The sequence below is a fragment of the Hippoglossus hippoglossus genome, chromosome 1, assembly GCF_009819705.1.
Source record: "Hippoglossus hippoglossus isolate fHipHip1 chromosome 1, fHipHip1.pri, whole genome shotgun sequence".
In the NCBI taxonomy this organism is placed as follows: Eukaryota; Metazoa; Chordata; class Actinopteri; order Pleuronectiformes; family Pleuronectidae; genus Hippoglossus; species Hippoglossus hippoglossus.
Genome location: NC_047151.1, coordinates 3,566,491 through 3,593,549, shown reverse-complemented (window position 1 = coordinate 3,593,549; position 27,059 = coordinate 3,566,491). Strand labels below are relative to the sequence as shown.

At 41.8% G+C, this 27,059-nt stretch overlaps 2 protein-coding genes across 7 annotated transcripts in view; one reads left to right on the top strand and one right to left on the bottom strand.

The window, feature by feature from the left end:
• LOC117760730 (zinc finger protein Aiolos-like) overlaps nt 1–27,059 on the top strand; it is a 28,714-nt gene extending 1,655 nt beyond the window's left edge. Inside the window, exons 3-11 of one of the 6 annotated variants that reach the window (XM_034584021.1) lie at nt 18,108–18,176; nt 18,909–19,016; nt 19,887–19,954; nt 20,277–20,372; nt 22,150–22,539; nt 23,324–23,491; nt 23,848–23,964; nt 24,660–24,773; nt 25,912–27,059. In XM_034584021.1, coding sequence (XP_034439912.1) covers nt 18,108–18,176; nt 18,909–19,016; nt 19,887–19,954; nt 20,277–20,372; nt 22,150–22,539; nt 23,324–23,491; nt 23,848–23,964; nt 24,660–24,773; nt 25,912–26,546 — 1,765 coding nt within the window. In that variant the 3' untranslated portion in view covers nt 26,547–27,059. The other 5 variants (XM_034584189.1, XM_034584433.1, XM_034584098.1 and 2 more) reach the window with 5 other exon arrangements.
• Nucleotides 691–17,106, bottom strand: LOC117761576 (insulin-like growth factor-binding protein 4). Its single transcript, XM_034585635.1, has 4 exons — nt 16,195–17,106; nt 7,424–7,587; nt 6,242–6,367; nt 691–4,147 (listed from the first exon to the last, which is right to left on the bottom strand). Exons 1-4 carry the CDS (start codon nt 16,544–16,546, stop codon nt 4,010–4,012), a joined length of 780 nt encoding a protein of 259 aa, XP_034441526.1. The 5' UTR covers nt 16,547–17,106; the 3' UTR covers nt 691–4,009.

The following is a 27,059-nucleotide window of genomic DNA, read 5'->3' as shown; positions in this document are numbered from 1 at the left end:
CTTGACTTACAAAGATAGCAATTCCCTTGTATCACTATATACTTCTTAAATTATATTATATTTGAAATTAAAGCCTTATTGGTCTGGGCTCATTCTAATTAGGGCTGCTGTGTTGGACAGGGCTGTCCAGGGTGGGGCACCACAAAAGAAGTGAAAACAAAGGGGATGTCAGGGCTAATGTAGTCAAATATTCAATTACTGAAGTGCACCATGCCCAATGCCTCACGCCCCCATTTAGGGCACACTCTCAGTGAAAATGATTCCAATGTCAGCATTTAGTGAATTCATTTGGCAAGTGTAACACTGTAACAGATGATCCTTTATATGTAAAAGTCCCACACTCCAGTTTAAAGATTTAGAACTACAATAAACCTAAACTAAACTTCATAGAAGTAGTGTTTGATATGAGCAAACATGGTATGTAAAAGGATTTTAATAATTGACATTTAAAATAGTTTGTCAACGGCACTTGGCAAATTTTCCTGCAATGTTGTACCGGTTTGTGTCAAACAAGCTACAAGGACACTTTTTCTGTACATTCCGGAGAGTCACATCCATCTTTTCAAAACATGTTTTGGTCATTTCCACAGCTTCTTGTAATGCATTGGCCAACTTACTGTACATGCTGGTACTGACATATTTTTGCATTAAACTAAAAGCTAGACTACAAACATTCCATTTACAACAAAGTTGACGTTTCTTAAGTGTTTTTAATTGATGTTTTACAATGTATACATTTTCATCAGGTAAACATTTACAATGTAACTGATTATTTCATTGGTTGATCTATATTTCAGTTCTTTGATCACTTCAGTGTTTGAATATACTGTAACAGTCCTGCTCTGGACAAGATACACAAGAGCTCAGCTTTTCCCAACCCCAGTCCATTTGGATGCATGCAAACATTACACATGAACAGATAATATCAAAGGCAAAGTGGAACAGTCTACTCTCAAGAAAAGCAATTACAGGTCAGTACAGCAAAGTTAAAGATCAAGCAATAGCTATAGCTTAAACACACAGTTTATGTAGTTAGGTAGGCCTTTACAAAATCAAAGCCATCTCTCAAAGATAAGGACTATTTAACAGAGGAGCGTGTTTGAATGTGTTTAGTAACACCTCATTAGCTGATGTATGATAAGATGGTATAGGAACCTTGTTGTGTGCATGCAGTTCACTGAATGAATATTGAAGTCTCCAGATACTTTGGGGTCACAGGAATTATTTGGTTTTTGATATCTTTTAAACTGGAGCAATGATTCTCCACTCAGGCCATCCTTTTCTCTATCTGTCTGTGTTGTGGTGAACAACCTTTGGATACATCTCTTCTTTAATGACAGGTCAAACTGGTCATCAGGTGATAATGCTGTGTCTCCAGCAAAGGTGATAAATTGACCATGGCTTCAATGATTAGATTACATTTCTAGCGTATGCAGTTTGATTAGTAATGGAGGGCCAAGTGTGGAGTTCTTACTGATATTAAGTTACCTTGGATAATTGTTGTATGCTATGATTAAACATTACAGGCTGTGGATCTAAAGAAAGTAACTTGTTATTCTCTTTAATTTTTATTTCAATTTCTTATATAAGTTTTGTAGCAAAAAAGTGCACTTAAAATGTTATGTGTACAAATAGTAGAGGGGTTGTTTTAATTCTTTAGAATTTCACCCTCACAACCTCAAGTACCTTCAGGATACACTGAGAAACATCCGACTGGTGGCAACAGGCCACATTTGTCAAATTTAGTGAGGTGATCCATATCGGCTGTTAGCTGGGTTGAGAGCGACTACTTTTTACACCTGAAAGTTTAACAACCTTTCTTTTCTCTGACTATATGGATATACTAGTGCAGTTTGGAATGATTCGAGCAGATTCAATATGGAAAAAAGTGAGAAATAATAAAAAATGATAACAATAATAATAACAACAACAACAACAATAATAATAATAATAATTTCTGTGGTACTTTTCTTATTTCTTCGTGGAGCTAAAAAAAAAACTCCCTCAGGATGCTGTGCTCAAACAGTCATATTTAAAGCTTAACTGATATTGAGGTAAAATCAGAGTGTGGTAGTTTATTTGATTTCAAAATATCTGATATTATTATACTGCAATCTGCACACTAAGGATTTGTTAGGTTGGCATTTACGCTGTTCTGTGTGGGGATGTCCCTCTTCTCCAGTGAATTCAGGCCCAGATAACACCAGTAGTGACCACCCAGATGAATCTTTTCTTGAATTAATAATAACCATAGAGTGTCCCATAGAACAGATGGAGCAGGCTGTTCATATCTGGTGATGACAAACACCAGCATTAGCTTAAACCTGCTACTTTCATGTACTGCACTCCACCAGTACAATCTAATTGCTATACGAGTATTACCAGCTTCTCCTATGATGTATAAAAAATTTGAGGAATTGCTATTCACTCATTTAATTATTAGTGTGATTCTCTATAGATGATATTATGATGCCTCTTAACTAGCATTGACAGATTAACAGAGCACGGTCATTATGATCATTACTTTCTACACCAGAGTCCTCTATTCAAGGCTTGATGTTCGCTACATGTTGCGTTGCTGCCCCAAAAATCATTACAAGTTATAACACTCTGCTTGTTTTCTTTAAAGACATCATGCTACACGTTATTTACTGCAGTGGCTGTAATGATAGTGCAAAGCTAATGTGGGATGTTACATTCACATTTTGACAATAACATGAAATCACACATGGAAGGCCTTTGTCAATGACTTATGCAGATGGTCACACATTGAGGTGCCCCTCACACTTGGTGATGCTAATTGCACCACTTCCTGAAAATGTCAGTCTTCTGTTCTAATCCTAAACAATGCCCAAAAAAGTGCAGAAGCCATATATTTTTTTGCGTTTTTGGCACAATCAGTATATAGCACCACCAAAGATCTGTCAAGCAGTCTGTTTGGAGAGAAGTCCTGTATGCTGAAACACTTTCATGCAAACATGAGTGTCACACTGGAATCTTAGCACCAGCTGGAAAAATAAGATTGTCCTATCAGCAGTGTACAGAGTTTCTAGCCCAGCTACACTGCCAGTCCTCCTACTGGAGAGAGCTTGTCTGAAACTAAAGGGGTACACAGAGTTAACCCCGGGGTGACGGAGCAGATCTGTTCCAGGCTTTTTAAAGATACAGTTTTTCAATTGAGTGTCACTTTTCACTTTGGTCTCCATGTTTTGAAGAGCTATGGTTTATCATATGATAATTCAAGGCAGGCGGTTGATGCAATTCTTTGTTACCCCTCTTCCTTTTTTGATTGAATATGTTGTTCTCATCCTATCTATTATTGCTACTCTTGTGTTGTCTCTAAACTAAACTTTGTGCTTGTAAACATGTTTTATGGTTTATTTTGACCAGTCTACCAGATGGGTGGAGTTTACAACATATAGGACAATAAAGTAAGAGCCACACATTACAACAATTTACACATATTGTGTGAATAAACTAGTACACAGTCCTTTAATTTAGAACCTTTCTGGATTGTGCTGATGCAGTAATTAAAACTGATCTAGTAGCTCCAGAAAGAATGAAACAAATATGAACAGCTCCTGTTGTGTCTCAGGTCTGACTCTCTGCTCGGGTTGATGCATTTTCTTGTCACTATTCAAGAATACGACACTGAAGTTAGACTAGAGAAAACAACACCTTTTCTTCTCTAACAAATATCACAACTAAATCTCTTATCTGTGGAAGGGCTTATTTTCTGCCACCCGTCTAAGGACTATCGGCCTTAGGTTCACACAGTAGAAACAATACACAAGTGCTTAAAACACTCAGAGATCAAAAACTGTCACACACAGAAACAAAATAGCAAAAGAACTCAATTCAATGGTTTCCTTTTTGTTGCGAAAGGTCAAGTACTGTTGGCCTTCGTTGAAGTGAGGCTTTAGGGCGAAGTCCTTTCCTCATGTAGTTCTACTAATAAGCACCAGTAGAATTCAGCTGGTCCTGCACCCCCACTGCCACACCCCACTCCTCAATCCCTCAGGGTGGCAGTCATTAACTGGTGACAGTCCAGATCCCCTCGCTGCTCCAACGGCCCCGGCAGCCTCATGCCCGTCTTCTGATCCACACACCAGCACTTTCCCCGCTGGCCATCACGTGCAGGGTGACACTGTGGGCACAAAGATCAACAGAATATACTACTTGTAGAACACCTTCTTAGAGGTTAGGGTTGGTAATCACACAGGCTTCACTTTAAAATAATGCAACTGATACATCCTACCCCCTCCCATCTGCTCTCTTGTCAGAGTTACGCCCCCAAAACACATGAAAGTTCAGTGACTAAAAACTGCTAGAAGCCAACTTTTTGGTGACTTGCTCACTAACCTCCGATGATCGTCTCTTCCGAAGCAGTGTATGTCACCCCACCTTGTTAAGAATCTGTTCATGTACAGTGAGAGCACGGGCAGCGTGCGTGCAGGCTCAGGTCAGTTAGTTACAGACAGGGTCAGCAGTGCATCATTTCATCCAGTCTGAATGAAATGGTCTTGCCAACAGACAGCGGCTTTTTTTTTCAGATGACTTTATTTTTTTATGGCTATCAAGACGTGAAGAGCATTTCAACAAATAAGATAAAAAAGTGTTTCAGAAACAAAAGACCAACACTACCTTTAACTGCAGGGGCTAATCCTCAACATTTTAACGGATCAAATGACTGAATGTAATATGGAGGGTGTCACTGTTCCACATAACACCCAACTCTGCACTTCTCCTCAGCTCTACGGTTCTTTGCTTCAACTTTACTGTTGCAGTTCACTTTTAACATCCTCATAGGTATGTTTTCATCAGCAAAGGGTAAAAAGCTCTTAAAATCCACTCTGACAACGTTGACAACAAGCTGGTGAACAAAGTGGAGCTTTTAGCAGATAGTAAAGATTAGAGAGATCGAAACCAAAACAGAGCTGAGTGTCGCTCTGTGTCTGCTGGATGTGTAAACAAATCAAAGTAATATAATGTGTAATATATTTTACAACATTTGACTCAGTGATATTAGTGTAAAATATCCCTGTTTCATCTACAGCGTGTACAGCTTCTCACAAGAATCAATTTGTGCAGGTTTATATAAAACTAGGTTAGAGGTTAGAGAGCAGCTTAATTATCTTTAAAGCGGAGGTGTGTCAGTGCTCTGTTGGCAGGGCCATATAAATGACATCAGACCTGGCTTGTAAAGCTCTCGGACATTTTTATTGTTTTACAGCTCTTGGCATTGTCCTGCATAAATGGTTAAATGACTGGAGTTTGTCAGGTTTAGCAATTTTATCAGCAGGCCACATCAAGAGAATGTTAATGATAAACAGAGCTTTAAGTGAAGGTAAATCACGCCCAGCTGGAATTTAAAGATGCTAAACAAACAGGTATGTCAAGTAATTTCATTATTTGTTGTGTAAATCCTGAGATTCCTTGTATGAGCTTTTAGCAATTATTGTAATGGAAAATCTATCATGAGATTTAGTGTGTTTGTTTTTTTTGTAGTGATTAAGTTTTAAAAAGCTCCCAGTTAATAATCTCAGAGCAACTCTGTTATGAAGTGATTCCTAGTTTCCTTCATGACCTGTTCTTTACCTCCCGATATTTAGGGTGCAGCTGTAGTTAAACAGTAAACAGATGCCTGAGAATCTGTGCAGACCGAGCTCCTTTAACCATGTTACACAACCAACACAACTCAGACTCCTGATGACTGCTGCCTTAGCAGAGATTTCCTTTTTTATCACTAGCTGAGCGACTGCTGCTTTGATTGCATATTCAGCTCAGAGCAGTCTTATCTGTGTTGTTATGTTCTCTCTTTCCCTCACTCTTATCTTCATAGTTGCCCAATCTCACAAAGGCAGAATAACAAAGAATGTAACTACATTCTAAATCTAATTGCATCCATCACAGAAGTAAAGTGATTATTGTTCAACAGTTTAGGGGAAACCACTTTCCACGCATAGCTCAACTCTGGATTCCTAAAAGTAAATCCCTTTTCATTTGAGCTAAGAATAATAAGACCTTGGCATTAACAGGCGACTTGGACACACTTTGGTGTTGATCTTGAGCTTGGAAGACAATATTTCATCGGCTGCAGGACTGTTTTGTGATTTGGCCCACACATTGCTGATGTAGCTTGAAAGGAATTGTTTGAAGTAGAGAGATAGGCATTTTTACTTGTGTTGGCTTTTTAATGGGAATTCACAGACTCACAGAGTGTGTGCTTGAAATGACAGACCTGTTTAGGGTGGAAGTCTCCGTTCTTGTCACAGTTGGGTATAGGGATTGTGAAGAGATCGTCATGTGTGCGGGTATTTGATGCCAGTCTGTCCAATGCTCTTTGTAGCTCAGCACGACACGGAGCCTGTGGGAGAAATCACTTGCAATATGTGCATAGACATGTACAGTGGCCTAAGAAAACTGCAGTCTATGAAATGATGTAAAATGGCTGTCTAGTTTCCTAAATGGACAAGACAATCATGAGTATGTTAAGGTAAAATAAAAAATCAGCCACCACGTCTTAAAAGATAACTGCAGTCCGTCATTAAGCCTTAAAAATAAACACAGGAAAAACGGGAAGTGTCTTGGGATTTAGTGTCTGCTCTTGTCTGCTGGGGCTAAGTCAAGTTACTATAATTTACCTGCTGAGTGTATTGCCTCCAGTGCTCATTATTTGTGAACACGTTGAACTTGTTGCACAGAGGAGTTTTTTTTTTTAGATGATTAACTGTCTTGGAAAAAATTCAAACTTTAATTGTTCCATCATGGTTTATTTTTAACTCAAAGTTCCGTTTTGGCGTGATCCTGAAACTTGAGTTAACACAGGTTTTTAACTTGACTCTGTTTTGTTTTTTTCAAATGCACAGAATCTGCAAATGGAATTGAGTTTTTCTTGCAAAGAAGCAATTGATTGAATGTGAATTAATCTTTGTGGCAGGTTTTTGAATCGATCTGCAGCCAGTCAGACTCCATTCCCACAAACACTTTGAAAACTTTTTTTTTTTTTTAAAGTAAAACATTAACATCCCCCAAAAAACGCCCAAATAAATGTAAATTGACAGAGAGTGTGGCATTGCTGTGCATGGCTGCAACACATTTCTTAATTCAAAATGTGGTAAAAACCAGCCTGTTACTGATTAATGGGAATGTTATGATCATGATCTTTCCTATCTTAAAACAGGAATTACACGATGACGTCAATGTCCACCTGTACTTTATTTCACAAGACCGCAATTAAACATTATAGTGTGTAAATAACTAATTTGTACAATTTATAGCCTGACTGTTCCGCTTGTGGCTTTGGAACCATAAAGGCGTAATGTAAAACACCTGCGGGGGCTGAGGCACGTACTGCACAAGGAAATGCCTGGGTTTGTTGTTTTCGGGTGAAACTGATAAGATGTAAGATTGTTTCTCTCACCAGCGCCGCCTTGGTCTCCTCCCTGGCAGTGTTGCTCCTCTGATTCGTGGATTTCTGAGGATGCCGGGCCAGGGTCTTCTGTATGCAGCGCTTGTCCTGTGGACTGCACCGGATATTGCTGTTGTTTGGGTGCTCAGGGATGATCTCATCCTGCCTGTCCATCGCTATAGGGCAAGAAATAATGCTTAGGTTCTGCAAATTCAACAAGAATGTGAACAATACACAGTCAGAATTATTACGTCAATAGTTTTTCAGAATTATTTTAGGAGCGTCACTCGCATGAGTGTCAGTGCAGCTCAATTCTATGACGTTAGCATAATTTACGCAACCCATTATCTGCATTATTTGGCTGAGTGACAGATACAGAGCGGGAGCTGTTCTGCTCATCCTCCTTGTCCTTCTACATAACATCCCATACAGCTGAACGTGGTAAAATGTAGGCTAAAAACTAGGCCAGGTTAACCTCAAGGACACTGCGCTGTATTCCTGCTCTGGGGGGTTAATCTGTACCTCAGCTCGCGCCCCGGCACTCTTCAACTCCCGCACCACAGCCACACCATGAGCTCTGAGGCTTTTTAAAAAACGTTACCACCCCTTATCTGCCACCCTCTGTACATTGTGGTCTGTGCCACATTCACCTTTGCATCCCTATAATCCTGCAGTTCCATGGCCCTGCAGGCAGCCAGCTGCTTCCTCAGGAAATGCCCCCCTCCCTCCTTACTCCCCACCCTTCCACAACAACCTCAGATTGTGCCAGATGGAGGTTGTTAGAGGGTATTTGCACTGTCACAAGTGGGCATAACTGTGTGTGTGTGTGTGTGTGTGTGTGTGTGTGTGTGTGTGTGTGTGTGTGTGTGTGTGTGTGTGTGTGTGTGTGTGTGTGTGTGTGTGTGTGTGTGTGTGTTTGTATGTGTGTATACAGGTGATTAGTTTGAGGCATAGGATGAGCCAAATGATGGATAGAGTTTGTGTATATGTTTCTTATGCACATACATGAAGTTGCCTTTCACCTGTGTTTTTAAGAGATGGCAGCATTTCATGCTTTCTGCTCATAACCTATAGGCATGTTATAGATCGGCACTGGAGTGAAAGAACTAGAAACGGCTTCATCATTTTGAATCTGCTCTCGGTCTGATTACTGAACCACTGCCAGGGATCCAGTTAACTGCTGTTGGCAAGAGACAATGAAGGTGGGGCCGTAGCCTCTGTAAAACCTTTTCTCATGTCCACGATGCATGATGGCATGCTTACACATATCTAAATCAGTACAAGCTTTTGTTACCACTGTAGCTGTCTGGCTTATGCTATCCCTACTGCAGGTATTGATCCTGGGCCATTTTCTGCTAATGATTTGTTGTTTTTTTTTTTACCGCTCATTGAGTGGAGTTGAAAGGTGACCGGGTTTCTCTAAACTTCACAGACAGTCCTCTTGCTTGGCTTGGCTTGTCTAGGAGGGAAGTGTCTTTTGCCTGTTTGTATTTTTAGTCTTGTTGCTGTTGCTCATCAGCACTTTCTTCCACAAGAGCCAACGGGGTTTCAGCTGTTTCCCTCGTTACAAGTTGTTCTTTCTTGTCTTTTGCCAGTTCACAATTTTCCGATTCCACGCTCTTTCGCAGGGTGAGCCAAAGTGACTTCGAAGTGGGTCAGGGGTGGCATGTCCTGTTTGCTACCACTGCTGGTTTCCATGGAGGAAGTTGCCACTTCTCTTTGTGGTTTCATTTGATTTGGACCAGCAGCCTTTAAAATCTGATTCCTACAGTGTAATATCAGCCATGGAGCAACCCCTGTACACTGCCTGTCGCAGGTGCACAGCAAAGATAAATAAAGGTCTGCAGTAAATGTACCTTCATCATCCACCTACTAATTCCACCATCATCTGTCCGTCTTTCTGTCTATCTGTCCATCAGGGCAGTGGGCCTTCAGTCTGTGGACGGAGTTGAACATGTCTTTCTCTGATAAACTTCAGCAGTGGTCGGCAAGTGGGTCAAACCACGGTCAAAATCGCCACCAGATCATTTTGATAATTGTTCTATTTCACTATATCGGACTGACACAAACATTTTGGGTGCTGACATCTGTCATGGCAACAACATTAATAGAATCACTTCCTGTTTGGCAATTTGTCTTTCAATTAAAAGCACAATGTTCATTTTGTTACTCCAATGCTTTATATCGAGCTGAATTACAGAGATTTTATTTTGAAAAGTTGTGAACTTGCGTCTGAAGATTGTGTCGATTGCTTAACAAAATTCTGAAATAGCCATCATGCAATGTATCAAAAAATAAAAGCAATTAAGTAAATTATTCAAGCTTTAATCTAAACCTCACATGCGAACAGTAATGAAGCAAATTCAGCCTCTCATTGCAGATAAACCAGGTAGGATGAACGCAAAGTTCTAACTTCAATTTGCACCATAGACTGTTTATAAAAAGCTCAGAGTGCACAAACTATGAAAGTGACAGTATATTGTTGAACTGTTTGAAGAGGACTCACTTATGACAAGGAATCATTCTGAAGTAGCTCCACAGCATTAACACAGGACAAGAGAACAGGCAGGTTTACAACAGGCATTGCACTGGTACTCCGAATCCAGAACAACCTTCACCTCATAACTTTGGTGTTTAAACAAAGTCAACAAGACCCATTCAAACAAAAACAAAGAGTATTTATCTACCTCTGAATGAGTAGGTTGAATTCATTATCAGTTTCATTTGTGAAACCATTGATATTAATAGCATCGTAGGTAAACAGTATAACCTGTGACTGACTCCTTTCCAATCACTGAAAAAATTCCAAACCTGTTGCACAAAAAACTGCATGACTTGCTCAATCCAGTTCCTACTTAAATATTTGTTGTCACATGTCGGTTCCAGCAAATGTATCTTGTAATGAATCTTGATCATTGATTGGCAGGCCCCATCTGTTTTGATGAATGTATTTTCTGTCACAGGACAAACTACTTCACACAAGCTTGTTGTGGTTACATCATTCCATCTACATTTTCAACAGATTCAGTATGTTTACCTTCTCTGTGTAGTCCGTAAAACAGTGACATAAGGGACCAAAGGGGTCATGAGATTTCAGATTCCACTGTTGTGTGTAAACATTGTGTGTAAAATCCTCGTCAAATAAATATTTAGTTATGCTGAGAAAGACTGGCAGAGTGCTTTGCAATGGTTTATACTTCTACTAGTTCAGATCTTGTTCGAAGCCAGAAGAGAGTCCAGTATGTGAAACATTTGTACAAAAACCTGAGATGCACCCTTTTAATGTTATTGCTGTTTGACTTCTCAAGTGAGGGGTCGTCACAACAGATCACCATCTGCATATTTGATTTGGCATAAGTTCGAGGAAACCAGTGATCAAACCCTGAGAACAGCAGCCAAGCTGCTCTACCGCCCAAGCCACGACCTCCCCAATGCACCCTTCTAAATGAAATGACTGTATTTGGGATCTTTTTGATACAAATACACTTACAGAGCAAGGTAAATATATTACCCATTATACTTGAGTTGTGGTCTACGTGAAGAGGAGCTTACCAACTGCAGATAAGTAACAAATAATTGGTAAGGCCGCCACTGAGAAGATTCAAAGCATCAGTTTTATATTTTATCAACATTGACGCTGCTACGTCAGGTCGTCCTGTCTGCTTAGTGAAGTTATTTGCGACCGGTACAGTCAAACTCAATGTCCAATGAAACCCTGTTCAAAGTGTTGCTTGATTGTCACTATGAAAAGGGAGCATAACAGAAATGGCTCAACCTACATAAGTGCACTGACCAGTTTATTTCTCAACTGTAACTTTTCTCACTCAGTACAAACTTTGGTCATGATAATAAAAAAAAGTATAGGGGTCCATAAACAATGGCAACTTAAAACAGGTGAAAATCTAAAAACCTGTGGTTTGCCTGCAGTGACATCCCTGTGTGGTTACTCCTGAGAACCTCAGTCCTGTCGCGAGAACACACACAGCTAAAGTGGAAACTACCCAGTGTTGTTCCGAGCTGACAACACTGTCAGAAGCCCGCCATGCACTGCGGTAGTATTTCAAAAGCAAGCTATAACCAAGACGCCAACTGGTCTCTATGAAAAAAAAGGAACCAACAGTCAAATCTTGAAATTTGCAGGCCCATAAATGTTCCAGACTTATACTAGGTTTTTACCAAGTCTTGTTTTCATGAGATTCTGGCAGCTCAAAAGTAAACTAGGCTTACTACCAAACTTTTCACTCAACACTGGATGCTTGGAGAGAGTATCAGACTTCTGATTTCCAGGCAACAGATTTCTTTGAAGCAGTTAATCATCAGTGCAGTTTTCAGAACACTGTTCAAGACTAGCAGCGTGTGTTGTAAGAAGGCCAACTCTTTTTATTTGTCAAAGAAACCTGAGAGGTGAATCAACTATGAATCACAAGGACAAGACACCTACTGTTGCACTGCCTGATACTACTCCAGCCACCTCCCTTTATGATAATAAAAATAAACTGATAATAATAATAATAATATAATATAATAATAACAGACATTGTAAAATACAACATGTTTGTGAGTCTGAATCCAAAGAAGATACAGCAGCAGCTGTTTGATTCACCCTTGAAGGAGCAGAAAATAATTATTAACCATAAACCTGAGGATTATTAAAAGTACACATGTTTCTTTTTGATTTCTCGGCTGTTATTGATTCTGTTTGTTAGTATCTGTTTAGAACAAAGCAGAACAAAGTTCACAGAAACAAGTATAAAATCCTGATCACTCTGCTGCCGAAGCAGCTCTTGATTTTTCGGTGAAGAAAACAGGTCGGTTGCTTTGGTTTCTGCTTTTAAAAATTGTGTAATATTTTAGCCTAAGGCTTGAAACTCTTTTAAGCCAGATATAACACACATGCAGGTGTGGATCATAGGGACAAATATGAGAAGAGGATAGAGCAGGAAGTCTTCTAGATGGATCATCATCATCCTTAAAATCTCCTTAATCCTTAAATCGTCTGGTTCAGAACATTGTTTCTTCTGTTTTTGAGAAAACAATCAAATTTTTCATCTGGAAAAAGCAAGTTCTGAGATGTCTGAATTTATGTCTTCATTCAACATTATCAACTGAACTGAGGTGTTACAGTCATTTGTAACCTCAGGGTCAATTCATGTATTTGAGTTCAGATTTTGTGAGTAAACTATTTCGAAGCAAGCTGAGGTTTTTTCGAGGCATTCATCATTTGTTGATGCACTGTTCGTGCATTGGATCTATGAATATAGGGAAACCTGCAGCTGCAGTGAATTAGGTCAAACTATTTTGAGTCACATTATTAACTTAATTCTGAATGGACTGTTCTTGTTTCAATTATTTGAGCAGGATCTTGAGTGGAAGTGCAAGGAGTGGAAATGAATACATAATTTAAAATGCCTGCTTAGTTCCTGGAATATTAGATATAACTAATAAAGTATTTGATCATATATGAAGGCAAAAATAATTATAAATAATCAGTGCTTAGAAAATGCAATTCTCAATATAATCACCATGAAGAGGTTGAGGTGCAGAGTGCTGCAGGGTTTTGATCAGTGAAATACTGGCCTTAAATATGAAATATCAGTCCCTGATGATTGCCGTCCTTCTCAGATTAAGTGTGTTTCACGGTCAGGACAATGTAGGATTGTTTGTGGATCTCTCTGCTCCAACACTGGGAGGGGGTCATTCTCTCACAGAGGACAGCAATTAGCTAATCAGGGTTTACTCCTGCATAAGAGCCCCAGCTGTACAAATGTGCTGCACAGCCCAAAGAAAGCAAATACACAACATTAGAGGACATCTGCTCAGAGAGATTTGAAAATATGATTCACCCCAAAACTACATGCACATCTTTAACCAGTTCACAACTCCCTAAATGTGCTAAGGAGTGCTTGCTAATAGGAGCAGTGAAAATCTAGGTTAGCATGCTGCTTTCATGGAGATCTGTATCTAGTAAATTGAGCATGGATGGACTGAGGCTCGCTCCACTGACAGTTTCATTCGCTCACCTCCTAACTCTGTGCCTGTAGGTGTAAGACTTCATATCTGACATCTGTATCGGTTTGTGAATAATATCCGTTTCAATGTGAGATGGAAGCGTTTGAATATGATTTCGAGGCAGACTCAGCTGGAATGTAGGAGCAGACGCCAACACACGCATGATGATTCATTCTAAGTATTAGAGAGGGTTTCTAAGAATGGGATATTAAGAAGCACTAAAATTGTCTTAGACCTTGACATAAGATGCTGGATAGTGCTTGTTGTTACTATGGAAATTCAGCATAAATAATATAAACACATTTTTGAGAACAATGCTAATGTTTTGACCCAGATAAAAAATAGTAGTTAGTAACTAGTGACAGTTGAAAGACAGCACAGATATTTGTCACACAACGATGTACAGTAACTATTAGTCAAGTCCACATCTGCTTCTACCTCATGGTCCTTTTCATTATGAATTCTCTTGGTTTTTAAAAACCCTTTTCTATTTTTATCTAGCATGTTCACTGTTGCTAGGAGTGGGGCAGTGTCAGACATGTATTCAGGAGATGCACCCCCTTGTTTAATAATGCATTAGTACAGTGAATGCGCCACAAAGGAAATCTCCTGCTTGTGACTGGAGTTGCTCCTCGCCTTTCCCCAATGTCTTTCTAATTGTCCCTCTACTACCATAGTTTACATTGAACATTCTTATACAGCGGATCTGAGCTGCTGCCCAGAATAATTGATTTACAGTGAGATTTGTTGGGCAGAGCTTCCCCGCTTTGTTATGACAGACTCCAGGGGTAAGGAGGAGTGTGGAGACAGAACTCTGCACTCAGATTACAGAACACCAAAAACAAAACTTCTGAACTTTCCAAAATGTTCCATCTACTGACGCTCCACCCGGGAGAAAGGACCCGAGACTCCCCCCAGTGCCATATAACCCAGTTCCGGTCCAGCTGATCAGACAGTGCAGCATCAAAGAGCATAAATAATGTTCAGGGAGAATATTCTGCAAGATAAAATTGTGTTGATGGACAGATGTGGACCAAGCAAGCCCTCCTTTTTTTATCATACTCTAAACAGCTTTCCTCGTCTCTCTGATTCCATTTAGTCACGCTATGTGCCGGGCCTAACCTATGCTGGCCCTGCACAGAGAGCAGAAGGCTCTCATTTCAGCTCTGGCAGCAGGAGTGCCGATGAGCTCATCCTCATGAAGGAGCTGGACGTGGTGGGCGATGCACTTGAAGGCTTGTTAGGGTTGGGAGGGAGGGAGGGGAGCACCCAGGGCCAGGGAAAACAGATGCTGCATTGAAGATTCAAATCATTGGTGTTCTGACGCGAGCAGATAGCCTACTGCCAGTATCAGTACATGTCTGGGAGCCTAGACTCAGTGGGAGCAACACCAGGCCAGTTAGTTGATAATGTGGAACAAATGAAAGAACCAACTTGTCTGCGACACATTATAACAGTTGTCTCATTCGGCATAATGGAAATCAACACCACCCTTTGTGTAAAGCAGAGGAAGAGAAACAGTAGAGCGTGTCCCATCAATAGAAAGAAGGTAACGTCAAAGCAGTGAACTGCAACTGGATATGCAGATAAGACATCCAATATTAAGACATCCCACTGTGTGAAAGTGGAAACAGACTTTCTTCTCTGCAAGAGGAATGCAACAACAAAGAGGAGGACAAGACGTTGACCTAGAAAAGAGTGATAGAGACAATGACATCAGAAGAGGATAGTTAGATAGTTAGATATGTGCAGCAGGAGCAGGAGGAGGAGGAATGGGGGCGTGGCATCCATGAAAGAGCAGCAAGTGAATTACTGATTGCATAGAGCTCTAATAGCCCCAGACTGGCCACACTCCATTACAGTCATTTCATACAGCAGCTTTTATTACCTCCTCCCATTACACACACACACACACACACACACACACACACACACACACACACACACACACACACACACACACACACACACACACACACACACACACACAGACCACCACAATGCATTTCCCTCCCCACACTACATGACTACCTGCAGGATTTCAGTTTAACATGAGCATGATGAGATAATTGCACACCCAAGGTAGGCTGGGAAAGTGAGTTGTAAGTGTTGCATAAGCATTAACCAAATGAAGGATTCCTACACTAACACAGGTATGGTCTTCACTAACACACCACATAGTCATACAGAGTGTAGACACATGCTGCAGACACACACACACACTCTCTCACATGCACACACACCCACCTGATCTATGACCACACCTCCTCCGCTGGCCTCTCTGAAGCCTGCGCTACATCTTACAGCAGGGCCCCTTTCAAAACGACCATCCACAAGACAGCAGGGGGACTGTGTGCACTCTCCCATCAGGCCATGCGTGAGGAGCTTGTGTGTGTGCATGCTCTGGTTCAGGGCTTAGCTGAGATTAGGGTAAACAAGCAGCACATTGTCACACCCCCCAACTCTGACCCTGCCCAGCTCAGGTAAGGCCCAGGCAGCAGAGACAGAAAATATTCTGGTCTGCCCGGGCGTGGGTCCACAGAGGAAGACGGAAAGAGAAAGACCAGTGTTGGAGAGGTTTGGTCAGACCAGGTCAGCTGTGGCTGACGGCTGTTACATGCTGCAGATAATTAGAGCATCTTTACATAAACCTTTGTAGAGATATCATACTTTCTGGAAATGTTTTAGTTCTTTGAGCCTCTTTATAACCGACAATATCTAAACTAGGTGAATTTGCCATCAGTTCACACAAACTCTGACCCCTTTGTTCTCACCTGAGTTCTCTTCCACCTCCCGCTCATCGGTGCACACCCCCTGGCCATGCATCAGCGAGTGCAGTGGCCTCTCCACACCCCGTGGCGGGTAGCAGCGAAGGCCTGTGCCACATCGGGGTGAGTAGACGCCACAGTGTGCACCTTTAGGCAGGGCGCAGGTGGGACAGCAGCCACAGCCGGGCTCCCGCACTGTCTCCTCGCAGCCGTCTGGCAGCCGACAGCTGGCCAGCCTCTCCTCTGAGCACACGGGGCAACGAATAGCTTGGTCCGACAAGCACAGCGCCACCAGCGACAGGGCGCCAAACACCCACAGGCCCCTGCAGGATGGAGCTACACCACCTCCACGCACCATGGCAGCCCTGGCACCTGCACACAGTCCTTCTCCCTCGTGTATGGTCCCCTTAGCCTCCCTGCTCTCTCTGAATGTCGTGCAGCTTTTGATCACTTTATACTTCAACAGCCGATTTTAGACAAGCAAGGGAGGATTGAGAAGAACGCTTTGTCCAGATGGTCTTTGATATTTTCAGCTGGTTAGTGTTTCAATTGCAGGGACACAATGCCTCTGCTGTACTGCCTCTCCGTTCCTCTGATTCAATTTCACAGCGCAGAAACTGGAGCCTGCTCTTGATCTGCTCGACTGGCGAATGTGCTGGTGATAAGAACTAGGTTTTGTAATTTTGGAATGAACAGTTGCAGGAAGGATATCCACCAGTGTGCTCAGGTGAGTCTTGCTCTGTCTTCGAGTCCAGAGGCTCGCCCACCCTCTGCTCAAACACCAAAAAATCTGGTCTACAAGTGTCCAAATGCAAAGCAGGTCATCAAAAGGCAGTGTTTTAAGTAACAGCTGCAGTTTCCTCCTCTTGCTTGTGTGCAGTGCAAAGGACTCGCTCCTGAGAATGGCTCAACACGAGTGGCTCTCCTTGGACTTTATACTGGTCCATGGTCACGCCTCTTTCTACAGTGAGAGAGAAGCTGAAAGGCACAGCGGAGGAAAGCCAGGCTAAAGCTTTCTCCCTCTGTCTCCCTCTTTCTCTCTCTATCTCTCTCTCCTACTCAGACACACACTCTCCCTCACTTGTCCTCTCTCAATCCTGAGTGCACCTAGAGAAGAAACAGCTGAATTACCCTCTCACACACAGAATACATTTATTTTTTCTCCCCCACCCAGCCATTATTATTCTCTTCAGTCGCGTTCAACTTATTTCATGTGAGGGGCGCTCAGACGTATTGATTTGCATGTTTGGAGATTACTTGATGAAGCATTGTGGTCCATAAAAAGTAAAAAAACAAAAACACAGTGCTGTTCCATTTTAATTAACCCCAAATGCCCAGCACACATGTATGTGCCTCGGGGGCTGAGACGTGGTTCAAACAACAAAACAAGCTCATGCCTGCTCCCTCAACAGGGTCTCATTGTGTGTTTATGTGCGTGTGAATGTGTGTGTTTGCATGTATGCGTGTGCGTCCAGAGTCCAGTCCCCCTCAGCCCCCGGCCCACCCCCTCCCACAATTATGTTTGCCCCCAGATCTCTCTTTCTCTTTTTCCTCTCTTGCTACTAAAAGGCAAATGGACAGTCTAAAACCCCCCTCCCCACTGCCGCCCTGCCCCCAAAGGTCCTAAAAAAACTTCCCACCGGTGGAATCAAAAGGATAAATTTTAACAACGCTGCAAGCTGAGATAGTTTACATGTGTGTTTCTGATCGTGAAAGAGTGAATCAGGGTGGTGCTTTGTTCTTGTTTGCTGCGTGTGCAGATAGCCCCTCCACTCAGCCTTTAAGGTTTTGAATCATGGCTTTTATTGGTCAACATCCCTTTTTTTCCCCTGTGTTGCTTTGCCTCCATTTTGCCATGGAAACCCAGCATGTATTGTAATGCCTTTGTGAGTGTGCTTCCTTTTTGCTTTTTTCTTCAGGCTGGTGGCTGGTTGCCATAGGCGGGCCATGGGCAGCAGCCAGGCCTTACAAGGCTGTGCACCACTCAGGTGGGTGCTATAGTGAGTGTTGTTAGTTACATAGAGCTTAGATTCCTCACCGGTCCCTGCATGCTAAATAATGATAAATATGTACGTTACTAGTGGCTGTGGTCAAATATCTTCAGTATCTTTTCTTCACCCCAGCTCATCTATTCGAGTCTGGTCCAGTAAACAAAAGTAAAGCAGAACTTTTTAGTTAGATATGCTGTTTCTTATTTGGCAGCAAGTTCACATACATTATTTCATTAAACATTATATTTGACAGATGCTTTTGTCCAAAGAAAATTAAAATAAGAAAACTCGCATGAAAAAGAGCACAACTCCCTCAGTTATAGAATTTAAAGGGATTTTTTCAAAGAGCTGGACTACAACTGTGTCTGGTTTTTCAATTGTGTGCAGTTGTTTTATTGATTGGGAGATGGAAAAGTTGAAATGAAAACTTGCTTTTTATTTTGGCCACAAGATGGAGTAATAGCTCCTTAAATGGAAAGTAAGCAGCCATGTGAGCTGCCTGAACTGATGTGGAACCATCACTACCATTATCAGTTCTTTGTTTCACTCATAAATGTAATATGATAATATTAGTGCTCTAGACTTCATGTGTTTAATAAATGAATATTTACATCATTAACATGAAAATGATAAGGACTTATCCAAATGACTGGTGTTGCTGCTCTGCTGTATGAACATGCTTTGTGTTTTTGTTGCTCCTCCTTCAAAATGGGTTCCTGTTCCTTTAAGGGATCTCTCCAGTGACCTTGCATTTATTCCATATTCAGATAAAGTCTGGTGGCGGAGATTGGAATCTCCTACTGTGAGAGCGGTTCTCCTCCAGGTGCTGAGCAAAAAGTGGGTAAGATCACTTTATCATTACTGACACTCGAACTTCCAACAAAAAGTAAAACCAAAAAGTACTTTGCAATGTAGACATCTGCATCTCACATTTTTATTAACTATGTGAGAAAGTTTCTTATTGTCATTTTTTGTCATCACTGAATGTAATTTAAGTTAGAGCTCTCTTAATGCTGAAAACGTCTCTGAGTAACTATACAGTTTTTATTTTTTATTATAGGAGTATAATATAGGAGAATAGAAGTTTAAAAGTGCTCATACACGGGTCAAATTTGATCAGATCAATGAGAACTGATACTGGGCTTCTAAACTTAGATTTAAAAAATGCACAGCTGTATATTTTATTCCTTTTTATCATATTTTCAAAACTACCTTCAAGTACTGGAGTCTCACTGCCTGTTGGCGTGGAAAGCTCTTTTACACTTGCTCCTATGTGACAGCCCTGACAGGAAATACATGTGCAGCGAACTTCATGTCTTTCTCATAAGGCTAAATGTAGTTACATGGCCGAGCAATCAACCATGGGCTTTTACCCACTTTCTTTTTTTCTCTGAACTACTTTTTCTGCCGTCCAACCAACAGGAAAAGTGCAATGCAAGAGTTTTTTCACATTCTTCGTAGAAATAGTAAGGGGGCTTTTAGAAGTGAGAAGAACATTAGAAAAGTTATATAAGTCTAATTGTGTCTAAAAAAAATTAAAAAAAACGTCTCATTTTGAATGTATAAAGGAAAAACATATTTTAATGTGTTAAAATGCATCATGACAGAATTTTTAAAAGTCCCATTAAAAGGAATCTGGTGTGAATTTTGACTTTTTGTGTTCCAAACTAATTCTCATTTATCAAATATTCTAATTCCTCTCCACAGAAGATTTTTCTTCATAATGAACACAGACAAACATCCTGAATTTGCCTCCCAAGAGGGAGACAGGATGGGTGAGTATCTGATTCTGTGTCCTTAGTATGAAAGTGATGATGTTCAGGCTGCACACATTTCTCCACAACTGCCACCATCCTGCCTGAGCACACAGGGGAGTACTGAAAGTAGTGTGTGTTGAAAGCTGAAGGAGTATGTGTGGAGGAACTTGAAACAGCAAGGTGAAGAAGTGTTCCAACACATTGAATTGAATGAATTCATTAAAATCATTTGAATGTTCCATTATTCCAAGAAAACCTTAGTGCATTGGTTTGAACTTCCCTTAAATGACACAAAAAGTAACAGTCAGTATTTACACACACAAAATGTGTCACTTTTCAGACTTTTGCAGTGATGCTGCAGATATGAGGTCCCAGGAAGAGGAAGAAGAGAAGGAGGACAGCGTTTACAGTGAAAATGGGATACAGTGCGTGGAAGGTGGGATGGATCTGTGTAGGTTTACACACACACACACACACACACACACACACACACACACACACACACACACACACAAATATCCTTGTGATTGGCATTTTTGTCCTTTTTTATTTTAGCCATTGTGACTAAATCCTAATTTAGTTTTAGTTTTAATAAAGGAGCTAAAATAAAATTCTAACTTATAGTGGTCACCGTGCATTTCTGTTTATCTGATGGGGTTTTAAAGGTTTCATAAGCCAAGTGTGGAGGAGGAGGGTGTTATTCCATGACTTAAACGGGAAAATAAATTGACTGGATGCTAATGGAAATTCTTATCCAACAGGGATTGAAAATACCAAAATATCTTTCTTTCACCTGCACTGGTGGTCGTCTTGATATTTAATTTAATGCAAACTGGTTTGGAAATAATTCTCAGTATTTGGTATCATCTGCCTTCCTCAGTTTTTGGCTGGAGAGCTGTAACATGAGAGCCAGCTCAGCCGAGGTCTGGGTTTATCACTGTGTTATTATATAGAACTTATATCTAGATTATATCATATCATTCTAACATATAATGTTCTATATAATTTCTTCATAGACTCTCTGCAGTGTAACCCCTCATCAAGCAGGGAGATTTTTGCATTTCTAAGTGTGCCTTGTTTTAAACATCATGAGAGTGAAAATTATTTCAGCTTTCTGGCCTTTGTCAAGTTAAAAAAAGTGTCACAGACAGCTTATGATTTATTTGTGACTGCTACCCATGTGCCTTACTGGGTGTACTTCCTAAAGCCCGCTCTGCATCTGATGCACAGCCTGCGGTTCACTGCTCTGAGACTCTGGACTCTATATTGGGCCTCTCGGAGCTCGAAGTGTGCAAACTTTCCATAGCACCTCTTAACGCCTTCCACAATACAGGGCGCTGCTCTTCAGCTCATCACCAGTCACCACCAAGACCACAGTGTGGTTTCTGGATGGAACTCAGCTCACTGGGGGTTGGTTGACACTTAGCAAGTGGTTAGGTGAGAGGTCCTGCAAACCAGGCTTCAGGACCCTGCATGTCAGCATGTCATGTGATGCTGAGAGGTATGCATACAGCTGGGCAGAACCTGGATGGTGTGGCGTTCTGACCTACAGTTGTTTGTAGCTTAGGAAAAGGTCAAGGAAAAGAGCAGGACAAATTTAAATGACAGCAGATTGGTGCTCGGCAGAGATATAACACTGTGTTGGATGCTTTTCAGCCACTGTAATAGAGGCTTTAAACAATCAATCTGAAATCTCTTTTTCAAGGCGTGCTGTGTCTGACTCCTGCCTAGGTTGTAGCTTCTGTGTTTTCAGAGGAAATGCCTTCCCCTTATCTCGGGTATCTTCTGAATCTCTCTGTGACACTATGCATTGGCCCAAATTAAGCTACCCACACTTAGGAGATGTGCTCGCACTAATGTCGTTCTGTCAGTTATAAATACAAATGTAGAAGTGAAGACATCACTCTCTGGTTGGATTCTCATCAGCCTTATTCAGCCCCTTCTTTGAAAATGAAAATTTTATTTTCATAGCCCAATATCACAAATTTACCTGAAGATGCTTAACTATTTGTACAGTGTTAGAAATAGATTTAAAAAAAAATAATAATCAAGAAAAATTGTTAAACTGTAATACAGTGTAGGTATTATACATTACAACATGTGTCATGTCCCTGTAAATCTGTGCTTTTTAATAACAATGTTCCAGTTATTTTATATGTTTAAAGATCAACTGCTTCTTTATGTTCTTTGCTTCTCCTTTGCTTCCTCTGTAGGTGCGATAAAAACTGAGGCAGAGGAAATGGAAGATAACGAGCAGTATCTCAAGGCTGAAAAAGAAAAACAGATTGTACCAAAAGAGGAAGCAGAGGGGGCCAGTGAGGACGGCATGGAGGAAGGACTTGATGAGGAAAGGACAGAGGACGACAATGATGAGGAGAGGGAGGGGGACGGGGATGAAGAGTGTGATACCCTGAATGAGCCGCAGGACCTGTCACTGGTGGACTACTCACGTTACGACAGCGCGGCCCTGCAAGACGCCCACGCAGAAGCAGACGCTGCAGAGGGGCCCCGCATTCAGGCAACAGGCAAGCTCAACTGTGACATCTGTGGCCTGTCCTGCGTCAGCATCAACGTGCTGCTGGTGCACAAACGCAGCCACACGGGTAAGCACAGGAACACAGCCCCAACATCTGACCTAAAATACAACTGTTGTGCAATTATCGCACTGTGGATTGGGAGATAGTGGCTTGTATTGACATGGTCAAAATGTTTGATTGAGTAACTATGATAAAGAACACGCAAGTCTGCATCAAACATGACGCACATGTCCTTACCAGAGCAGCAGCTAGAGGTTTTGAAATGTCCTATTGTTCAGATATAAAAGCACATGCAATAAATAATTTGATCCCAGCAACAGTATGAAAAATAATGTGCACTGTTGTGTTCAGAGTAAAGTTGTAGAATGTAAAACTCATGAGGCCATGTTTTCAACATGGAAGTCAACTGCACAATATTCTTGGTATTTGTGTGGTTTCAGTCATGAGAACATTGTTTCTAGGTTTCTGACTTTCAAAGTGGATGTTGCCTTGTTCCCTTTTCAAAGATGGTGAAGGATTCTGTTTTTTGCAATTCATTGTCACACTGGAGACATATGTGTGTTAAAAGTTTAGCATTAAAAGACTTGCTAATTTACAAACATATATAGAAAATATAATTGTATATAAATATATATATATATATATATAAGCCATCAGAAAATGTCCTCTTATGAAGCTGTGACCACCTCATCAGTGTGTTGTTCAGCAATAATCCACTGCTACACAAATCTGCAAGCTTACAATTATCAAAATGTCATGTGAAATCAGAATGTGTTAAAAAGTTAATCTTATGTTCTAATGTGAAATGTGAAGGGTTGTTTTCATGCTGTGTTTTTTCCTCTTCCTTCAGGTGAGAGACCATTCCACTGCACTCAGTGCGGGGCCTCCTTCACCCAGAAGGGAAACCTGCTTCGCCACATCAAACTGCACTCCGGGGAGAAGCCTTTCAAATGCCCCATGTGCAGCTACGCCTGCCGCCGACGCGACGCTCTGAGCGGGCATCTGCGCACCCATTCTGGTACCAGCCAGCCACACGCACGCTCATCCACTCATGTGAAGCTGATATGCAATTTTACTGTATGCACCTGTTTACAGACTTCTCTCTCTTTTTGAATCTGAACACACGAGGCCTGCTGAGTTGGCATGGCTTTTCCAGTAACATCCTGCCGTGCACTCTCACACTGTTGCACACATTACATATGACATCTTACTCATTCAGTTTCAGTTCACGTGTTATACCTGCAGACATGCTGCACGGTCTCTTGTAATGTACATCATCAGTTTTGTATGAAACCCAGTACTTAAGGAAATAATACTCTGTGTACCACTTAGATGTTTCATGTCTTAGTGATTAACTGAAACTCCTGTTTGCAGTGGAAAAGCCCTTTAAGTGCAACCACTGCAGTCGCAGCTACAAGCAGCGAAGCTCCCTTGAAGAACACAGAGAAAGGTGCCATGTGTACATTCAGAGCAAAGGCCCCGCTGAGAGAGGTGAGTAGCCATCTCGCACAAAAACATCTTCACAACTCCAACATGTGCAGGTTCACACTGTTCACACATGCACACGTGTAATCAGACCAATGCAAGGTGGTCAAACATGTGTATATGCAACAGGCGCACAGTTAAAGATGTTATTGCTAACAGTTCCTGTTTTTATAGCCTCATTAAATTAATGAGTTTATGGCGGTTACCCCATCATTACAACTAAATAGGATACGGCTGCTGTGGTGTGGAGTCAGAGTGCTGTGAAGCCCACTTTACATGTCTGTGGCAACTAAGGGCAAGCTAAACATGTACGGCTTTATACCAGCCACCAAACACACGTACACAGAAAACTACCCCCTCTATGTGTAACTTCCCCAGAGAAACGTCTTTACATATTCGCAGGACATTTGTACAGTTGTGTGACACCATCGATGCTCTGCTTCTGTGGTCAACAAATGTCGTAAGTAGTGCCGCAGTGGTGAGGGAGTACATCCTCATCCTGTGGTCACCTCTCCTGCACCGGTGATGTAAAACAGCACCAGGAATCTGATCTTAAATTATTATCTGGTTCTTCCCAGTGACTGCTTTGAAAGGTGAACAGTTGCTGCTCCTTGCACTTCTTCACTCGTGATACTGCTTCACTGAGAAGAGCTCTTCTTCTTTCCTTCTTGCACCTACTCATCCACTCTTTTGTCGTCAAGCAGAGGACAGCCACACATCCAGGAATCAGATGGGCACTGAGCGTGCTCTGCTGCTCGACAGGCTCGCCAGCAACGTTGCCAAACGAAAGAGTTCGATGCCACAGAAGTTCACCGGTAAGAGCAGCTCAAGTCACAACACAGAATTTTAAACAGGCTGACAGTATTACTTTAGATTTAAACAGAATATTATGAAAGCCTTCATTTGTAGTTGAATTTATAGGGTTACTTAATTGCTAGTGATTATGGACATCTGTATTTCACAATTGAAGAGCTGCTAAAACTATAATATGCAACTGTCTTTTGGAATTATATGTAACATTTGTGCTTTTTGCTCGCATTTATGCTTAACAAGGCAGAATTCATGTTTTGTAGATTATTTCAAGTTGTCTGTCTGAGCTACTTGTTTGTTTGTGTCTGCTGGCTTTCATCTCTTGTCAAACAGGAATTGAGGGCAGAGCAGTTGCCTCATACCTGCACACATCACAGAATGGTCTCCACTGCCCTCAATTCTCTACCAGATTTGTGTCATAGGTGGGTATTTGTAAACATGCATGGTTAAATGAATGGATACATGAGAAAAGAGACACTCATACTTGAAACATCATTTTTCTCACTTTGTAAGTTTTGATTGCAGCTAGGGTAATAAAAAGAGATCAGTTTCAGTAAATGGCTGACATGGCACAGTGATTTCCCAAACTTCACAGTCGGTCACACACAACACAATGATTTTCACCTTTTTGGTTAAGCCCAACTGACACAATCCAGCCCCAAGCTACTTGCAAACGAGGGCGTATGTGCAAAAAAACCTCCTGCTTCTCTCCATCAGGTTGACAAATGAAGTGAGATCTTTCAATATGACAACCACAGGGAGTGAGACAAGTCATTTCTGCAACCGCAGAGAGAGAGAGAGAGAATAGGCATGAGGCGAGAAACGTGAGCAGGTGCCTCTCTGTCTGTTCATCTGCGTCGTCTGCTTCCTCTCGTCCTCCAACCTCTGCTGCTGGCTCAGGATGCTCTTTTGTCCTGTGGACGTGGTGCGTTTCAGTTCATGGTGTAGGTTCTCCCTTTTGTTGCCTGGGTGGAGGGATGCACATTTTCTCATTGACCCTTTACAGTCCCTTAAAGGTTTCTTTTTCGACTTTTTCTAACTTCTGCATGCTGCCTGTGCTATTGCTCTGCTGTATTACATACACATTGTGTAGTATGTGAAAGCCTCTCTTGTTGAGTCTTTGTTCTCGTGTTACTGGTGTAGGCGACAATGGTGTCTGCCTGGACCTGAGCTTTAACAGGGAGCTGGTCCACCAAACTGATGTCAAGGACCCCCCGGGAGGATCTCCGGGGCCCGACGGCCAACATCAGCAACAACCAATCCTCACAGGCCCAGACGGCGACGCGGCTCCCTCCCACAGGCCCTACCCCATCCCATTAGGTCGCAATGACATCAACCATCTGGGCCTCACCAACGGCCATAAGATGGGCATGTCACTCCTGGGCCTCCATCACACCGCCCAGCCACCCCTTTGCATGGACTCATTCCACAATGACAGCTCCCAAATGTCCCAGCCCGTCATGTACAGCTTAGGACACCTGCTGGGGGGGCTGAACCGCCAGAACGGCGTCCCTCACCCACATGCCCAGTCCATCCCCTTGTCACCACTGGAGGCTTTGCGAGTGGCCCGGGCTGAGGGGGAGGCAGGAACGGGGGCAGCTTACCCCTGCAGCCACTGCAGGGTGATTTTCCTGGACTATGTCATGTTCACCATCCATATGGGATGCCACGGCTTCCGCGACCCGCTTGAGTGCAATGTGTGTGGCCACCGCAGCCAGGACCGTTACGAGTTCTCTTCACACATAGCCCGTGGCGAGCACCGCTTAGAATTGAAGTAACTTTCATTCATACTGATGTTCATGCTTGCACAGGCACACACATGCACACAAGCTTAGACACAGATTTACTTATATCAGTAGCTGGTTGTTTTAAATATAAAAAAGCATGAAGTAGCAACTGTCTTTAGTGTGTGTGTGTGTGTGTGTGTGTGTGTGTGTGTGTGTGTGTGTGTGTGTGTGTGTGTGTGTGTGTGTGTGTTAGAGGGAAATCTTACGAGAAACGTTATGGGAGTGTGACTGGTGTCAGAGTGATCTTGGTTACACTGTAGTCATAAAAAATGACCTGTAAAATGTTTATGCAGGAGTTATTCTACCTCCTTTTCATATATATTTTCTTAATGATCTCTACGGACGCCGCTGTTTATATAACATAACAATACGTCACATTCATCTAAATGTTCAACAAAGTAGCACAAATGAATGCATTTCTTGTGTATCTGCTGTTGGTTTTCCTGTTATCTCTGTAAAGGTGTACAAATAAAAGAGAGCCTCTTTTGCTCTTCGTCACACGCA

Coding starts and splice junctions, on each gene's coding strand:
- LOC117761576 (XM_034585635.1), bottom strand. CDS start 16,546: ATGGTGCGTGGAGGTGGTGTAGCTCCATCCTGCAGGGGCCTGTGGGTG. Junction 7,588..16,194: donor GGAGGTGGAAGAGAACTCAG/GTGAGAACAAAG, acceptor CTTGCCCTATAG/CGATGGACAGGCAGGATGAG. Junction 4,148..6,241: donor GAGACTTCCACCCTAAACAG/GTCTGTCATTTC, acceptor TTGTGCCCACAG/TGTCACCCTGCACGTGATGG.